Source organism: Aspergillus brunneoviolaceus (assembly GCF_003184695.1).
Source record: "Aspergillus brunneoviolaceus CBS 621.78 unplaced genomic scaffold BO95scaffold_12, whole genome shotgun sequence".
Classification (NCBI taxonomy): domain Eukaryota; kingdom Fungi; phylum Ascomycota; class Eurotiomycetes; order Eurotiales; family Aspergillaceae; genus Aspergillus; species Aspergillus brunneoviolaceus.
The window spans coordinates 136,069-153,259 of NW_020290742.1; the positions used below are offsets into that span (position 1 = coordinate 136,069).

The window sequence follows — 17,191 nt, forward strand, 5'->3', positions numbered from 1 at the left end:
ACCACAACTGCCATCTGACCTGTTTTGCAGTCAGGATTATGCAATAGATCAAGCCTTCTACTTCCTCATTGCCTGGGAAGGAGTACAGGGAAATCTTGTATTGCTGGCCACGTTACATGATGAACTTGAAATCGGATCCACCAGGAAATGGACTTAGATTTTAAGCTTCCGCTCTACAGGTCATCAGGTCTGGTTGCAAAAGGGCTCATATTGAAACTCCCGGGCTACAGTCATTGAAGCCTACCAAGGGACACAAGTTGCCATTGTTACAACCGAAACCCTCGACCAATATCTGGAATCAAAGTCTACACTCCTCGATAAAAGACATCCAATGCCTCTGCAAGGTGAGCCTCGAGGTCCAAGTCCCAGATCCAATGCATCCGCTCGTCCAGATCCTGCCGAATTCTTTCAAGATCATCCTTCACCCCAGGCTTCTGACACTCGTACAACAGACCCGCATCCCGACTCGTGCGGACCAGCCTCCGGGTGCGCGGTCTCCGCACCGCATCATACGCCGCAAATGCGCGGCCCAGCTGATGCCGGTCCCGAACCTCCTTCAACAACCGGGACAGGACGAAGACGTCCTCAATCGCCATGCCTGCCCCGGCCCCCTGATGCGGGGTGCTCGCATGCGCCGCATCCCCAATAACACAGATCCGCCCATCTCTGTAGTAAGTCCGCGCGGGGGCGTGGTCGAACATGGCCCAGATATCGGCATTGCGCATCAAGGACAAAATGGCCTGCACATCCGGGCCCCAGCCCGCGAAGTCCCGCAGCATGTGCGCCTTATTCCCCGGCAACACCCACTGCGCGCCATGCTCCCAGACCCCGTCCGCCTTGGTGCGGAACGCCACCACGTTCATCGTCTGCCCCTTCTCGATGGGGAAGGTCAGGACGTGCCCGTCATACCCCCAGTGGAAATGGTTGTTGCGGGCCGTGTACTCGCCCAGCGCGGCGACCGCCTCCTCCATGGGGATCAGGCCCCGGTAGGCGTATTTGCCCGTGAAGACGGGCTCGGCCTCCGCCTCGCCGGCGAGCAAGATCTGGCGGACGCGGGACCTGATCCCGTCGCAGCCGACGACCGCGTCCACCGTCGCGGCGGTGCCGTCCGCGAACCGGGCCGTCACGCCCGCGTCGGGGTTCTCTTCCAAAGAGACGAGTCGCTTTCCGAAGGAGACATAACTCTCCTGCGCTCCCTTTGGGAGAAGCTCGGTCATCCCCTCGAGGAACCGCGCGCGGTGAACGCTGCTCCGGGCCACCGAGGCGCGCGTCTCGTGGATATGGTCCCCGGCCTTGAGGGTGTTGGTCGGACGCCGTTGGCCGTCCATCCCCATCCGGTAGCTGGACCAGAGCTTCCGCTCGCGCTCGCCTTCGTCCGGCTGCACGGTGGCGTGCTTGTTGTAGGTGGCTATCATCTCCGGGTCGATGAGCCCCATCGCGCGCAGGGAGTTGGACCCGAAGGCGATCCCGGCGCCGATCTCGGAAAACGCCGGGGCGACTTCGTACAAGTGCGGCTGGAGGATGTCACGGGAGGTGTGCTTCAAGAGGGCCAGGAGGAGCGTCAGGCCGGCGATGCCGCCGCCGATGATGGCGATGCGCACGGGGCCGTCGAGGGGTTGAGGGATCGCCATGGCTGGTTGTCGATGGGAGCCTGTGAGTCAAGGAAGTCAGTGATGGTAGGCTTGTCTGTCACAAAAATGTCTGAGGGGTCAGTCGGAGGAGCGAAGCACCTGAGCCAAGGCAGAGAAGGGCATCGAGACACTCTGACAGGGCAGGGGGCAGCAAACCCCGCGGCGCAGCACTAAGCTTTTAGCCGGTCAGGCTAAGGAAAGCCTTACGTATGCTAAGCAGACTTAGCGGCGTTTTCCCGCGGGAACAAAGCTTGTCATTTATCGAGCTGTCATGACACTTCTGGCAGTTAGGGGAAAGAATGAAGTCATCGTTGCCTCAAATGGCAGTGCGCTAGCCCTAAAACATCAGTTCACATCCGTCTTACTTTCAAGCAAGTGAGCTCGCGCAACGAATGTCTCCTGTGAAATCCTTATGAGCATGCCACAGCTTCTTGGAAAAAAGAGTGACCGAGTTAAGGCAGGGATCCGAATCCTGCCACTGCCATCATCAAACGAGATTGGGCCCCCCCCCCAACATCGGCTCGTGCTATTTCAGACTAATCGGAGCAGGAGCCCAACCCACATTCAACATGACACATCCGTTCCGACCCCCTAGTCTAGTTCTCAAGACTAAGTACGAGTAGGACTTGACTCCGCCAGCTGCGCCATCTCACTGGTGACCTCCATCTCCCCCATAAATTTCTCGATCAAGGCCGAACCACTGCTGCCGGCGCGGAGCCGTGGCCGACCCGGCCCTGAGCTAAGGCGATTGGAGTGGGATAATTGCGACAGCTCGTACGACCCCTGCAAATGACTACTGGGGTAGGAAGACAAACCCCGACCGGCACCAGGAAAAGATTTGCTGTGCGGGCCCCCTCTCCACCCCTGCCCATGGCGGATCAGGCGCACAATGGGCATCAGACTCGGAAGACACGCCACCACCACCCCTAGGCTGCTTTCGATCGCCGTCCACAGATGGGAATATGTATCGGACCCTAGCAATTTCAGGAATCGATATTTGCTGTGTTCGATGCGGGTGGTTGACAAGTCAGAATGAATACACAAGGGGTTTGTCTCACACGTGATGTCCGCGTTGCTGATTGCGATGAGATTTTCGAGCCGTACAACCGAGATAGTACAGACACTGGTAGGCAAAGGTACTTATTAGTATCTATGTCATACCAATCAAAACAAAAGAGACGACTTTGCTGGAGGGTGGGGAGCAGACATAACACCCAGAGTGAAAATGACCGACAATCCGATTTTCTTCCCTTGCGCGACCTGAAGCTTCCAAATTTCGCGGGTGGGCAGGGCGAGGAGGGTTCAATCCGTACACAGGTTTGTCGCAGCCAACGTGATCACAAAGGGAACGAAGTCGATACATCTCCCCTGCGTGGTTTTCTTTCGCCACGCGTGGTGGATCGGTGTGCATTGGAAGATGGCTGTGGTCTGGAAAGCGAGGTACCAAGCGAATAGAAAGACGATGATGGAGCGACAGGCAATGACCATGGATCGGACGGGGAATATGCGTTGGTAGAAGAGGGCAATGGACAGCTTGATGACAGGAAGGCAGGTGTTCCAGAATAGTTGCATCATGTACAGGTTCTATGTGCTCGCGCAGTCAGGTCAGTAACATGTAGGATACTGGGAGCAACTGGACCACATACCAGGGAGTAATTCTGTACGGTCGCAGTTGTCAGGGAGTCAACATGCTCACCCACGCCGGCATGAAGACCTAGATATTCATGTTAGAGAATCCTTGCTGGTATAAACGAGAGGTGTTGACTCACTTTGAAAGAGAAGGATGTTTACTCCCAAGGACAGCGCCTGCATCCATGTCGGTCAACCTTGGCTCTCTATGATTCTGAGGAGAGAATCACATACCAAGGCAACAACTGTCAGGTAGTCCTCCAGGAATGGTTTCAGTCCTTGCAGTTTTCGTGCCCAGAATCGCCACGACACGGAAGTCAGTGACAAGAACACGAGAACACTATTAATAACCACTATCTGGAGCTGCCTCGCGTTGTAGACTCCAGTCAGTGTCAGTGCCATGATGAATAAATATTGAAGTCATTGTGGCAACAGACTACTATCGGAACAAATATTGTATGCTTATATGGTCTATTTGACACCAGGCAATCCTCGGCCAGTTTCAATAACTATCTGAATCAAGTCATTTCCCATAGCTCCATGGATCCGACCCTCCTTGCAGGGATGTCATAGCATCGTCCACAAGAATACACCATTTAGCCCGAAAGTATACACAGAGATCAAAAAAGCAGTATTAGCCAGCCTGCATCTAGTAACTTGTGCTAGCATTCACTAATGCAGCCCAGTACAAGGATCAATATGCCTATCAATAAGCACTAATCATATGCAATCTCAATTAGCCGCAGTGGTTCCAATGTCCTGTCCCGCAATTGCAAAACCACTCCTTAATCATTGTCCACTTTCTTTCTTCTTCTTTTTTTTCTAACCCTCCCCTCATCTGTCCTCTCTGCGAACACTGGCACAGGAGAGATCCCCCTGGGTGACCGCACATAATGGCTGAATACCCCGTCGTTGTCAAGCCTCAACTGGAGGAATTGGGTATTGTGGCCGAATCAGATCCTAATCCAAAAACGCAGAATGGGGTGATTCTCGTTCCCCAACCGTCACAAGACCCTGAAGATCCACTGGTATGCTCAAGCTCTGTTCCTCTGTTGCCCGTGAGCCGTTGCTTACACATGTGCCGACGGCATCACAGAACTGGACCAAGACTCGAAAGCTAAAGAACCTGGTCATCCTCTGCATGGCTGGGTTTGCGGGCACCGCACTGGACCTGGCGAATCAGTTGGCCCAGGAAGAGGAGGCCCAGAACTGGGACAAGGCGGTTATAGAAGTCACATACACCTTGTCCGCCTCCATCGCCGGTATCGCCTACGGACCGCTCCTGATCAACCCCCTTGCCCATGCCTTCGGTCGAACCGCGATCATCTTCTGGTGTCTTCTCTTCGCCATGGCATGCGCCATCTGGTCCGCCAACATGACCGGCCGAGGCGACTATGAACGCTTCGTGGCGTCTCGTCTGTTTGATGGGATTTTCGGATCCATCCCGTCCATCCTCGGAGTCGGGTCTGTGTACGAGATGTTCTTCCTGCATGAGCGCGGCAAGGCCTACGCGGCCTTCCATGTCTCCTTTCTTTTCGGCACCGTGGCTGGCCCGACCTTTGGAGGCTTCATCGTGCAGCATACCGATTGGCCGTGGGTATTCTAATGGGTGGTGATTGCACAGGGTATTGTGCTTGTGCTAGGTGCGTCGCATCTCCACCTAAGTTTCAATGTATACCATGTGGATGAGGGCTGATTTCCGCCTGTGCAGCGTTATGCTTCCTCGAAGACACCAGCTACCCACGCGACGGGACGGCAGGGCCGAGCCAGAAGCCTTCGTCCTTCTGGGCTAATCGGATGGCCACGTTGCTTCCACATCCAACTGGAATCGGTCGCTCTGAGTTGGTATGATTCTTCCCCCGCTGTCCTAGAGAATGCGTTCTCTAATACAGCCTCTCACAGAGACGTATCGCATGGCTACCCTTCCGGATCGGCCTCTCCCCCATCGGCCTGATGATCGGTCTGTTCCAATTCGCCTCCTTCGGCTGGTTCGTGGCGACCCACAGTCTCATCACCGTCTGGCTCGAGAAGCCCGTGACCGTCGGCGGATGGGGGTTTACCGCTCAGCGGAATGCCTTCTGTATGCATCCCCAATCACTCCACCATTTAGTCATTACCTAACACCCAACCAAAAACAGTCATCTTCTCCCTGTGGGCCGGTCTCCTCACCGCCGAACTCTGGGGCTACCTGTGCAACGACCGCATCGCGCTTTGGGTCTGCCGCACCCGGAACAAAGGGGTCTGGAAGCCCGAGTGCCGGCTCCACACGCTCTGGATCCCTTCTCTCGTCCTTCTCCCCATCGGCCTGGGCATCGTCGGCGCCGCCCTGCAGTACCACCTGCACTACATGGTGCTGGCGCTGGGCGCCTACCTCATCACGTTCGCCTCGATGAGCTCCGTGCCTGTCGCGGTGACGTACGCAATCGAGTGCGTCGCCGCGCAGCCCACCGAGGTGGCCGCCTTCATGGGCGCCTATCGCCTCTCCCTGGGGCTGGTGATCCCCTTCTTCATCGATCAGTGGGTGGCGCGCGTGGGCTTCGGTTGGGTCTATGGGATGATGGCCTTCTTTTCGATCTTCGCTTTCACCATTGTTGTGGGACTGATGGGCTTCGGGGAACGACTGCGCGAGCGCACGCTGCGCGGCTTGGCTGCGCGGGAGATTGGGAGGAAGATTATTGATGATTTGGACTAAGAAGGGCAAGCAGGTTTGAAAATGCTCGTAGGAATGCTTGTGTTGCATCCGAGGCGGAAAGGCTCAAAGCGAAACAAGTATGGTTAGCTGTCGGACGAATCTCCGCCCCGTCATCAGTGGATGATAGATGATACGAAAGTGGCTAACAGCCTCTACGACGCCGCGAAGAACATGCGGTTCGCGAACCTCCTCACCTTCGCGGGCGGAATGAACCCGATTGAGATTCCTAAGACGTTCGACGCGCCGGTGCAACGTGGCTCGGCAACGGGGAGTGACTTGCAGGTACTGAGGCCGGTGGTGGGGAGGCTTCGCGTAGGTTATGGGGCAATTTGATATTGCGGGGAAAAGGTAACGTATCCGGGGTCAGAAGAGGACAAAGGGAGTGTGGAGACTCGTCTCGAGCTGGCTCATCTTCATGGACTGCTGTGCCTAAAGAAGGGGTGCGTTTTCCATAGGGCAACGATACAAAGTGACATGTGGATTGATGACAGTACCGGCAGCAGCAAAAGAAATAGTACTGAACAGCACATATCAGTATGCGGCTCCAAAGCCCTTAACCAATGCTATAATACAGCTGAGCCCGTGTCTCTCTGACAGAGCCCCGAGAAAGCGCTCACCCACAGCAAGCGGAGCAAACATAGCTGAATGCAAGGGATGACGCCTCCTGCACAGCAGCTATGGGACAGACCGCTTGATGCGGGCAGTCCAGCCCCTACTTGTGCAATCCGAGGTGTTAAATCAAGAGCCTTCCCCGCGACCGACAGTGGCTGGCTTGTTCACCCACCCTAACCCGAAGCCATCATATCATTCACCATGTTGGGCATAGGCACTATTCTAGCAGGCCTGACAGGAGCCCTCAGCCTCAGCAGGCTGAGCCAGCGCTCAGAAGCCCCATCCCTTACAAATGCCACGACCCTCCCCCTCAAAATCGACACCCACCACCACTTCATCCCCGACTTCTACCGCGAAGGTGCAGTAACTCCCCCCCTTCCCCTCAACCCCCCCATCAACCATCAACCCTAACTCCCAACCCCCACCTCCAGCAATCGACACAGCGGGCGGCGACCCAGCCGGCATCCCCACGCCAAACTGGACCCTGCAAACGACCCTCGACCACCTGGAAACCAACAACGTCCGCAAAGCCTACCTGTCCCTAACCACCCCGGGCCCCACCATCGCCGGGCCCAACACAACGGCCATCCGCCAACTGGCCCGCCGCGCCAACGAGTACGCCGCCGGCCTGGTCGCCGCCCACCCCAGCAAGCTAGGCTTCTTCGCCTCCCTCCCCTCCCCCCTCGACGACCCCACCGGCACCCTCGCCGAACTCACCTATGCCCTCGACACCCTCCACGCTGACGGCGTCACCCTCTTCACGCGCTACGGCCCCGACAACACATACCTAGGGCACCCCTCCTTCCAGCCCCTGTGGTCAGCCCTGAACACCCGCCGCGCCGTCGCCTTCATCCACCCGACCACCGCCGCCTGCAACGAGTGGATCAACCCCGTCCTCCCGCCGCCGATGCTGGACTTCCCGGCCGAGACCACCCGCGCCGCCATCGACATAATCATGGGCAACGTCACCCGGGCCTTTCCGGACGTGACGCGCATCCTCTCGCATGCGGGGGGCACCCTCCCGTTTCTGATTTCCCGGATCGCGGTGACGGCGGGAGCGGTGCAGCATCCAAATATGACGGTGTATGGGAAGACGTACGCGGAGTGGATGGAGGGGGTGCGCTCGTTTTATTATGATTTGGCGTTGGTGGGGACACCCGGGGTTTTGGGGTTGGTGCTGGGGATGGTGGAGCCGGGGAGGGTGGTTTATGGTATGTTGGCATGTTCCCGGGCCTTTGGTGTTTGGTTCCTGCGGGGTGTTTTGGGTGGGGGGGGGGGGGGGGGGGTTTGGGCTGAGGGGAATGCTAATATGGAGTATAGGATCGGATTTTCCGTATGCGAATGCGGATAAAGTGGCTGGGTATCGGGAATACTTGGATGAGTATGCCATGGACGAGGAGTTGCGGGATGGGATTTATTTCGGGAATGCGGAGAGGTTGCTGGGTTAGGGTTGGGATTGGGGTTGTATGCGTGGCGTGTGGTTTGCCTTCAATTTAGTGGAGATGCATACACCTATACTAAGGCACATTTTGATTTGTCGCATGACACACTGCATCGTCAAAAAAAAGATACTCATTACAAGCCACCTACTTATACACCAATTGAAACAGACTCAGTCCCTCTGCAACACCCGCCGGAAAGTCTCCAACGTGTGCTCCCACACCTTCCCAGCCAACCCGCGCTCGCGATACTCGGCCATCAACTTCTCCTTGGTCGCATTCTTCCCGTCGTAATTCAGGATATACGAGCCCGCGCCGACCTGCCCCGTCGACGCGACCGCCGTGCGCAGCCCCTCCGCCAACGGCGTCCCCACATACCCCGACGCATCCCGGGGCTTGGCGGCCGGATACGCCGCGGAGGTGGCGATGAACATGTTGCGCTGGCCGCTCTCCTCGGGCGTCATGGACAGCGGCCGCGAGAGCACACCCAGCACGGCGCCGGCCCAGTTCCCAAAGGTGGACTGCATGAGCGGGGTGCGCACGATCCCCGGGAAGACGTGCGCGAAGCCCACCGTCGGGTGCGCCGCGGCCAGGTGCTCGAGCGCCAGCGAGTTGAGCGTCGCCGCGTAGGTCGCCGCCTTGCGGAAGGACCACGATTGCCGCAGGTCGAGGTTGTGCTCGTCCACGTGGCCCTCCTGCCCTGCGGCCAGCACGGACACGACTCGCGGCGCGCCCGAGGAGTTCTCCAGCAGGGGCAGGAGGTTGTGGATGAAGCGCATCCGGCCGTAGTAGCGTAGGACGTGGTTGTCGTCTAGGCCTTCTTCGGTTTCTAGAGGGTTTTAGATTGGAGATTTTGAGTTGTCAAGGGGGCCTTGGGTAGGCAAGTACCATTCTTAGACATAGCCAGATGGCCCGTCGACAGGAAGAGCAGGTCGATGGACTTCTCCTTCTCCTTGATCTGCTCGCAGGCGGTGTCGACATTGCGCAGCAGGGACAGGTCGGCCTGGATGAAGTGGAACTTGCCGTCGGGGTTGGCGGCGCGGAGCTCCTCCAGAACGCGCGAGCCCGATGCAGCGCTGCGGCCCACAACGTGGATGGTGGGCTGCTTCACGGACTGGGCCAGTTGCTTGGCGGTTGCTTCGCCGATGCCGCTGGTGCCGCCGACGAAGACGGCGATCAGTTCGGGCCGGCTGGTGGAGAGGGTCGCGTTGGACTGGCGGACCTCGTTGAGGGTGGGCATGATGAGGTGCTGTGAGGGAAGAAGCCGTCTCACATGAGTTGATTTACTGGTTAATTGTGATTGTGAATTGGTAAGAAGTGGTTGTGTTATGGAATGCGGTGCTGGCTGGGTTTAAATACGATGTCTTGGCAGAGCGGACAAGGAAAGATGACGTCGTCTAACAATCTGACTCAGCCACGGCGCGCAGCCTCACCTCGGGGCATCTCGGATGGCATTCCTTTTTGGGTTCCTCTTGACTCATCTAATGCACTCTCCATGCATGTACAGACTGTACGGACTGCTCCTTCAGTGACTCGATATGCCACTGTAGTGCTACTACACGTACCAGACTAGATCACTTCCAGCCTATCTTCCTTCAGCGTCCTGCTGCTATTTTGCTGTCCACTTGATGATCAAGTGACCAAAGTCACTTTCCCCGACAATTGACCGTTCAGCCACAACTCCACTATTCTACTGCTCCCAGCGCGATGACACGGTCTTGGTCGTGGTGAAGAACGGCCAGTAGGTTTTCCCAGGAGCGTGTCGGTCTGAGGTAGTCAGCACGGTGCGCGCGCTCCGGATAGAGAGGAAGAAAGATCCCTACCTCCAAGGAACGAATCCTTGTTACTCGTCCGAACTGCAGTACCATACGGGGCTACATATCCTTTAGTATGCTACCATACACGAGCAAAGCTAACAACTTACCTATCAACGGGATGTTGACCCCAATCTGCCCAATGTTGACGCCGCGCTGAAATGTATTGGCATGTTTACCACTGGTGGTGAAAATGGAACATGCATTGCCATCTACGCGACCAGGATCAGCCCACCGGCTTTAATAGCGTTGAGGTGACCAGTCAACTCACATTTATTCCGATTGATGAGCTCCATCGCTTCCTCCAGCGTCTCGACCTCCATACAGATGAGTACCGGCCCGAAGATCTCCGACTGGTAGCACTCCATGTACGTCTCCACCTCAGTCAGGATCGTCGGCCCCATGAAATTGCCATCCGGGTAACCGGGAACCTGGATCTGACGACCGTCCAGAAGCACGCGGGCTTGCTCCTGGACCGCACGTTGGATGACGCCGCCGACCCGCTTGACGGCCGCCTCGTCGATCAGGGGCCCGATCTTGGACTCCTGGTCGCCCCCACAGCCCACGACCATCGACTCGGCCAGCTCGACCAGTCGAGGGATCCACTCGCGCGTACTGCCCACGAAGACAGCCACGCTGAGCGCCATGCACCGCTGGCCGGCCGCCCCGAAGGCACTGCCGGCAATGGCGAAGAGCGTGGAGGTCATGTTGGCGTCCTCGAGGATGACGCCGTGGTTCTTGCCGCCGCACTCGGCCTGGATGCGTTTTCCGGCCGCGCGCGCAAGGTCGTGGACCTGGCGCGCGGCGGGCTCCGAGCCGACGAAGCTGATGGCCTGGACGGCGGGCTGGTGGATCAGCATCTGCACGGTCGACGGGCCGCCGTGGAGGACGTTGAACACCCCGGGCGGGAAGCCGGTCTTGAGGAAGGCCTCGGCGAGTAAGGCGGATGTCGATGGTGTCTTTTCGGAGGGCTTCAACACCACCGTGTTGCCTGTGATCAGAGCATAGGGCAACGACCAGAGGGGGATCATGAACGGGAAGCTGAACGGGGTGATGGAGACGCAGACGCCCTGCGGGTTCTGAATCAGCATTGCACAACCTAAACTGTGTTTTCAGTTCAATGCAGTCAAAAGTCAGCACTGACCACCGGCTCGTAGAAAGTCTGCAGCAAGGTGGCATCGCCTCCGAGAAACATGCCCGCCATTTCGGGCCCGACGGAGCAGGCCGCGTGGATGCAGTCCAGCCCACGGAAGACTTCGGCGTCGGCGTCGGCTAGAGTTTTCCCCACCTCACGGGATAGACAGGTCACCTACGGCCAGTCTGAATCAGCTACCTGGTGTTCTTTCTGGCGTTGAGTCTTGGATGGAAGGAGTCCTACTATTTCCGGCGACATTTGCCTAAGGACATCCACCAGTTTCAACAGCCGCTCCCGCCGCACCTGGAACCCCAACGCCGCCCAGGCGGGCTGAGCATCCTGTGCCGCCTGAACGGCGCTCTGGACTTCCTGCAGCGTACTTCCAGGCACCCTACATAGTAAGCTTTGCGAGACCTGGAACTGGGGTCAGCGAATACAGAAACAGGACAATTTCGAGGGGAAAAAAAATCTCTGACCGGATCCAGTACATTGCTCCAGCTCTGCGACTTGGACATGACATGCTCGTTGTTGATGAAGAGATGCGTCACGGTCGGAGGCGCCGGCGAGACCGGAGTCTCGGACCCATCGTCATCACCGTCACCACCATTGTCCAATTCCGAGCTCTCCCCACGGGGTGTGGCGTCCTCGACATGACTAGACCGCGTGCTACTCCTCCGCGAGCGGGTCTAACTCCAACGTCAATCGGGCGTTGTCCGTGTAGGGCTTATCGAAAGGAAGTCCACCTACGTCTGAGCTGCGGCGGGAGGCCCGCTCGCTGGAGACGACCGTATCGTCGCTCGGAGTGGGCGATCCCGAGGGGAAGGGGGCGAACCGCGCCGCCCGATTCGACGATTTGGTCGAGATTCGCGGCATATCAGACAGTACAGCTTGTGGTATCCGTTCACCGGGGAAGGAGATTGAGGCGGAGTGGGAGGGAAGATAGACGATAGATTGATTATCTCTGGATGTTGGGGTTCATGGCGGCTTATCAGTTCTCAGGGCAGGTCGGGATCCCCCGAGGAGTTGCGCGATAAGGGATTTCCCCGCTTTGTGTGAGATCGCTGATAAGCAGGTCTGTAGTGGGTTTAGCTCATTGCTCTTTGTGGATTGGGGTCATGAGATTAAGAGGGGCCATTATAGGTGGATACTGGATTCATGCAGTGTACTTCATACTGTACACAGATCTATGCGACCGTTGGGTTTATCCTAGTCTTGACAAACAGACAGGGCGACCAATCCATTTCATGGGGGAGCTAGTAGCCTCGAGTAGCTGGGCATGGCGCAGACCTATGAGACTGACTTGAGATAAGCAATTTTGACTCGACCTGTGCATCATGCTGCCAGACACGAATAAGGTGACATGGACGTAAAACTCTGGTTCCGTAGATGTGCCTTCGTATCGAAAGACTGTTGCTGTATGGCCGACAACTGGTGTTCCGATCTTCAGGTCACGCGACAGACATAGATGAGACTGACAACTCCCACCTTCAAGGGCCGACTTCAAGTACTAGGTATGTATAAAACTGCTACTCCTTGACATCCACAGAACATAGCTCCCTCTTCACCCTCCTCCCCTGACAAGCAGGCCCCAGTCGAAACCAGGACAGCGATAAGATTAGATCCGCCTTATCAACCACAGTTAACTGCCGCGTGCCAAGCCACCCTCCGTGTGAATTTTCTTCTCCGCCTTCTTCCGCCCACGCACGCATCATTCACAGCACTGCATTGTACGTACCCCTCTTCACTCACCACCAAGCCAAGTACTGTACCCCGCTACACCAATCTGGATATAAATCGCGGTATTCCACTGCTAAACCTCTTCTCTCCTCCCTTCCACGAAGTTTCGCCAATTCTCCCATCTCCAACACCCCGCAAACCCGGCACATTTAGTACCGTACACCCAATCCAATACATTTTCATCAAACTCTAAAGCCTCCACCAAATGTCCACCCCAACTGCCGGAACCACCTCGGCACTTCCCAACCCCCCAATGGACCGCGTCACCGTGCTCGAGCAGGACCGCTCCCTGCTCAGCCTCATGACCATCATCCGCGACGTGCACACCGACGACCGCGCCTTCGTCTCCGCCGTGGAGAAAGTCGTGCACCGTCTGATCTCTTCCGGTATGGTCACGTGTTCTCCATCTGGCGGGTGGAATCGAAGAAACTAATGCGAGAGGGTACCTCAATCTCAGCGCTGAACCACGTCCCCGCCGAGGAGTATACCGTCACCACACCGCTGGATACCACGTACAAGGGCCTGCGCTTCACGAAGGGGGTCTGTGGCGTGAGCATCCTGCGCGCCGGCGCGAGTATGGAGCAGGTTTTGCGGGATACGTGGACGTAAGTCACTTCCGGGCATGCTTTCGGTTTGTGTGTGGTGGAGGTAGATGGGAGGCTGATTGTAGGGGGGGGCGTGTAGCGGTCGTCTGAGCTTCGGAAAGCTCCTCATCCAACGCGACGAGGAGACGAGTATCGCCAAGAGTTATTATTCGAAGTTGCCGGCGGGGATTCGCGATGATGGTACGTGAAACTGTTTACTTGGTCTTCGGGTTTGCTTTGTGTCTTGGGATGTTCTAACCAGGCGAGTATAGTGGTCTTGCTTCTCGAGCCGATGCTCGCGACCGGAGGCTCGGTCATCAAGGCGGTGGAGACGCTGACCGAGCATGGCGTGCCGGAGGAGTCGATCGTGCTGGTCAATGTCGTCTCCTCGCGGAAGGGGCTCGAGGTGGTCACGGGCCGGTTCCCTGCGTTGAAGATCGTGTCGGCCGCGGTGGACGCGGATCTGACGGCGCAGAAGTGAGTGTTCCTGCTTCCTTGGGAGGGGTCCTTCAAAACAGGAGTACTGACTGGTTGTAGCTACATTAGCCCTGGCTTGGGTGACTTCGGGGATAGATACTATGGTACGTGCTGAGTATGCTTCGAGGTGGGAGGCGGCAGTCGGTGTTCTCGTGGTTATAGTAGTGTAGTATCTCTTTCGTGGGCTTTTGGATTTTGGGTGCTTCTTCTATGCATTGTGGGGGTCCGTAGGCTGGAATTTGGATATGTCTTGCATGGATGGTTGGATGGGGTTGGGTTGTATATTCATCGCATCAGGTGGGGGTCTTCTGAGTCGAACATTTTCCGCTGGTATAATGCAAACTCCAGGTCAAATACTCTGCTACTGAATGTGATCGGTCGCTTGGTCTTGTAAATTTTATTTGCTTGACTATCTCTACTTAAGATCAGAACACCGTCCCAAACAGCCGATCCCCGATATCTCCTACCCCAGGCCGGATATATCCCTTCGCATTCACCTCCGGATCTACTGCGCCTACCACAAAGCGACTCCCCTCCGGCCACACTCCGGCTGCGTGAGACAACCCCGTTGGCGTGGAGAGCATGGACAGGAAAGTTACCTTCTCCAGGCCCCATTCTCTGCCGATGACTCATTAGTCACTCAATTATTGCCTTCCCACTATCTACCCGATCTCGAAAGAGAGGGAAGGATTGAAACTCACTGCAAGATCGCAACAACCGCCGCCGCCGTCCCACCCGTCGCGATCAACGGATCCAGCACCACCGCCTGTTTGATCTGCGCCGGCTTGAGCGGCAGTTTATTGTAATACTCCACCGGCTGCAGCGTCGTCTGATCTCGGAAAATACCCAGGTGGTAGACTGCTGTCGAGAGGTTCTGGGGCAGGCTGTCCATGAAACCGTCGAACATGGCAAGCCCGGAACGGAGGACGACGATCACGGCTACCGTTTCTTCGGGGCCGGTGGTGTCGTAGATGGACGGATTTGGAGAGAGCGGTGGTCATTTCACGGACCAGCGAGCGCACCTCGGAGGGCTTGAGGCCGCGTTGGCGGAGGTTTTCGAGGAGGGCTGTGAAGGTGGTGTTGTGCACGTGGTGCACATTGGCAGGGAGGGTGACGGTCATGGTGAGGTGGTGGTGAAATCTGGAGGATGCCGGGTGTGAATTCAGATGCAAAGAAAATGTGTGGTCCGGAGACAGTGGGGGTAAACTGTGCTTATATCCATTCACTGATGCCTTGGCTCCAGGATCACAGACGAACACTTGCAATGTATCGATATACAACCGCGCTGGCGATACAGGCTGTATCGCGTGGTGCTATCAGATAAGATAGACGGTATCAGCCGAGGAACAGGGATGATAAGCGCCTTTCCCCGCTCTGAGTTGTTGTTTCTTTCCCCTCCTTCCTACTCCTGCCTCCAACACAACTTCTTGACTCTTTTCGAGCAGATACACTTGAGCAGAACACCCTTCGAAGAGCCTACCACAGATACTGCAGTTCAAAAGCCACCATGGATTCTAGCATTCAGCAACTTCTCGGTCTCGAAGCTGTCCGCGATCGCGCCCGTGTTGTCCTGAGCCTCGCCGAACAAGGAAAGCTCCACCACTACGATTATCACCCCGACCGCTTGGACGCGACCGTGGACTATGTTGTCAACATCATAACGGTGCGACGTCCTACTTGCAATCCCAACAGAGCTAGAACCTAACACATTATCTCTGACAGCGCGACTTCGGCCCCGACCGATACGATCAGATCCCTCCCCACGGTCGCTGGCAGCACTTCGAAGTCGGCGGGGTGCCTCGACTACAGCAACTTCTCGAGCGATGGACCCAAGCCGGATATGACGACAAGGAGATGGTGCGCAGTCTGTTGGATTTGTTCTTCGTCTCCGTGCTCCTCGACGCCGGAGCGGGCGATACATGGCGGTACGTCGAACCGGAGACGGGAAATGTGTATAACCGTAGTGAGGGGATCGCGGTCGCTTCACTGTATATGTTCCTCAACGGAGACTTTGCCAAGCAGGGGTCGGAGAGGAAGGATGTCGTGCATGGTGGGCTTCCACTCTTTCTTTTAACACCTAGCAAAGCTGACTGATGTTGTTGAACAGGGGAGGCGCTGAAAGGCCTGACGGTGGATGTATTGACCAAGGGGTTCCAGGTTGATGATCAAAGCAATCCGCTTGTTGGAGCCGGTGCACGCGTGGAGATTCTACAAAGACTGGGCCAGTCAATAACCAGTCTCCCCGAGATATTTGGACCGTCCGGTCGCCCTGGCCAGCTTCTTGGTGAGCTCAATGCTTTGTAGTCGACCCGGGTGTACACTGACCAATGCAGACCATCTCCTTTCCTCGGGCGCGGAGAACCTCGACTACGCCCGGCTCTGGGCCGTGCTGCAGCAGACCTTGATCCCGATCTGGCCATCCGACCGAACCCGCGTTCGCGGACACCCGATCGGCGACGCATGGCCTCTGCCTGTATTGTCGGAATCCTCCCAGATCACGGCGACAGACCCCGAGACCGCCACCATCCAGCCCTTCCACAAGCTGACGCAGTGGCTGGCCTACTCACTCAAGGTTCCCTTCGAGCGCATACTGAAAATTAGCTGGAAGAATGCGGAGCTGGGAACTGGCCTGCCCGAGTATCGCAATGGAGGGTTGTTCGTGGACATGGCGGTTTTGACGCTCAAGCCAGGGGCGATGGAGCGCGGACTGCGCACCTCCGGGGCCGCGCTGCCGTGTTTCGCGGTGGGAGATGGGGAGATTGTCGAATGGCGAGCGATGACGGTGGCTTTGCTGGACGAACTGCACAAGCGGATTCTGGGAAGTGGGAAATTGAGAGATGTTCGATTGACGCTGCCTCAGATGTTGGAGGCTGGCTCGTGGAAAGCGGGTCGGGAGCTGGCGGCGGAAAGGCGGCCGGAGACTAAGTCCAGTCCCATCCTAAACTCTGGGGACGGCACTTTGTTCTAGATCTTCTTCTTTCAAGAGATATAGCTGGGTCAAGAATCGATCGCATGAAATGTTAGGAGTGACTTGAGCAATATTGTGCAGAGTGTCGAAGCCATGTTTGACGCTCGACCATGGTTATCTTGGCTAAGCGACCTTGATGGCTGCATGAGTAGTAAGAAAAGAGGGAGCTTTGACAGCTTTAGCAGCTTTGACCCCTCTAGAATAACATCAGTGGTGTTTAAACTGCCGTCATTCTGACGGAATTCATAGAAGGGCCACGTATAGACTGTGAGTGAGACTTTAAGGGACACCAGGGACACCCTTGGGCGGACGGGAGGGAAGCTTATCTTAACCCCTTTCCCGCTTACCATCGATCTCAACAGGGCAGCTGAGGATTCGGCTGGAACCCGCATTGACTCGATTTGTCACGATTGACGCCAATCCCTCCAATAAAAGGTGGACCGGAACAGAACCCCTTATCACCCATCACATCA

General features: G+C 56.7%; 9 protein-coding genes across 9 annotated transcripts; 4 read left to right on the forward strand and 5 right to left on the reverse strand.

The window, feature by feature from the left end:
• Window positions 1-305: 305 nt before the first annotated feature.
• On the reverse strand, window positions 306-1,631 carry BO95DRAFT_355762 (salicylate 1-hydroxylase-like protein; the record flags this gene model as incomplete). Its single annotated transcript, XM_025582265.1, has 1 exon — window positions 306-1,631. One exon carries the CDS (start codon window positions 1,629-1,631, stop codon window positions 306-308), a length of 1,326 nt encoding a protein of 441 aa, XP_025445320.1.
• Window positions 1,632-2,617: 986 nt separating this feature from the next.
• Window positions 2,618-3,662, reverse strand: BO95DRAFT_489108 (uncharacterized protein; the record flags this gene model as incomplete). The annotated part of the gene is made up of 4 exons (XM_025590553.1): window positions 2,618-3,215; window positions 3,278-3,345; window positions 3,401-3,437; window positions 3,495-3,662. The coding sequence occupies 4 exons, from the start codon at window positions 3,660-3,662 to the stop codon at window positions 2,934-2,936; spliced, it is 555 nt and encodes a 184-aa protein (XP_025445321.1). The 3' UTR covers window positions 2,618-2,933.
• A 739-nt stretch (window positions 3,663-4,401) lies between these two features.
• On the forward strand, window positions 4,402-5,952 carry BO95DRAFT_450709 (polyamine transporter; the record flags this gene model as incomplete). The annotated part of the gene is made up of 5 exons (XM_025588026.1): window positions 4,402-4,857; window positions 4,885-4,903; window positions 4,972-5,105; window positions 5,163-5,340; window positions 5,399-5,952. The coding sequence occupies 5 exons, from the start codon at window positions 4,402-4,404 to the stop codon at window positions 5,950-5,952; spliced, it is 1,341 nt and encodes a 446-aa protein (XP_025445322.1).
• An 813-nt stretch (window positions 5,953-6,765) lies between these two features.
• On the forward strand, window positions 6,766-8,012 carry BO95DRAFT_489114 (amidohydrolase family protein; the record flags this gene model as incomplete). Its single annotated transcript, XM_025590554.1, has 3 exons — window positions 6,766-6,922; window positions 6,996-7,775; window positions 7,885-8,012. 3 exons carry the CDS (start codon window positions 6,766-6,768, stop codon window positions 8,010-8,012), a joined length of 1,065 nt encoding a protein of 354 aa, XP_025445323.1.
• A 48-nt stretch (window positions 8,013-8,060) lies between these two features.
• BO95DRAFT_439926 (short-chain dehydrogenases/reductase) lies at window positions 8,061-9,333 on the reverse strand. Its single transcript, XM_025585837.1, has 2 exons — window positions 8,892-9,333; window positions 8,061-8,832 (listed from the first exon to the last, which is right to left on the reverse strand). Exons 1-2 carry the CDS (start codon window positions 9,241-9,243, stop codon window positions 8,177-8,179), a joined length of 1,008 nt encoding a protein of 335 aa, XP_025445324.1. The 5' UTR covers window positions 9,244-9,333; the 3' UTR covers window positions 8,061-8,176.
• A 360-nt stretch (window positions 9,334-9,693) lies between these two features.
• BO95DRAFT_450712 (methylmalonate-semialdehyde dehydrogenase) lies at window positions 9,694-11,825 on the reverse strand (the record flags this gene model as incomplete). The annotated part of the gene is made up of 8 exons (XM_025588027.1): window positions 9,694-9,770; window positions 9,827-9,877; window positions 9,901-10,029; window positions 10,089-10,887; window positions 10,962-11,126; window positions 11,196-11,366; window positions 11,429-11,575; window positions 11,700-11,825. 8 exons carry the CDS (start codon window positions 11,823-11,825, stop codon window positions 9,694-9,696), a joined length of 1,665 nt encoding a protein of 554 aa, XP_025445325.1.
• Window positions 11,826-12,700: 875 nt separating this feature from the next.
• On the forward strand, window positions 12,701-14,128 carry BO95DRAFT_439929 (uracil phosphoribosyltransferase). The gene is made up of 5 exons (XM_025585838.1): window positions 12,701-13,075; window positions 13,147-13,294; window positions 13,374-13,474; window positions 13,546-13,750; window positions 13,811-14,128. Exons 1-5 carry the CDS (start codon window positions 12,895-12,897, stop codon window positions 13,863-13,865), a joined length of 690 nt encoding a protein of 229 aa, XP_025445326.1. The 5' UTR covers window positions 12,701-12,894; the 3' UTR covers window positions 13,866-14,128.
• A 9-nt stretch (window positions 14,129-14,137) lies between these two features.
• On the reverse strand, window positions 14,138-14,871 carry BO95DRAFT_511963 (phosphoribosyl transferase; the record flags this gene model as incomplete). Its single annotated transcript, XM_025591480.1, has 3 exons — window positions 14,138-14,368; window positions 14,452-14,698; window positions 14,757-14,871. 3 exons carry the CDS (start codon window positions 14,869-14,871, stop codon window positions 14,176-14,178), a joined length of 555 nt encoding a protein of 184 aa, XP_025445327.1. The 3' UTR covers window positions 14,138-14,175.
• Window positions 14,872-15,168: 297 nt separating this feature from the next.
• BO95DRAFT_439931 (URC4/urg3 family protein) lies at window positions 15,169-16,767 on the forward strand. Its single transcript, XM_025585839.1, has 4 exons — window positions 15,169-15,413; window positions 15,473-15,800; window positions 15,858-16,034; window positions 16,084-16,767. The coding sequence occupies exons 1-4, from the start codon at window positions 15,258-15,260 to the stop codon at window positions 16,716-16,718; spliced, it is 1,296 nt and encodes a 431-aa protein (XP_025445328.1). The 5' UTR covers window positions 15,169-15,257; the 3' UTR covers window positions 16,719-16,767.
• The last annotated feature ends 424 nt before the right edge of the window (window positions 16,768-17,191 follow it).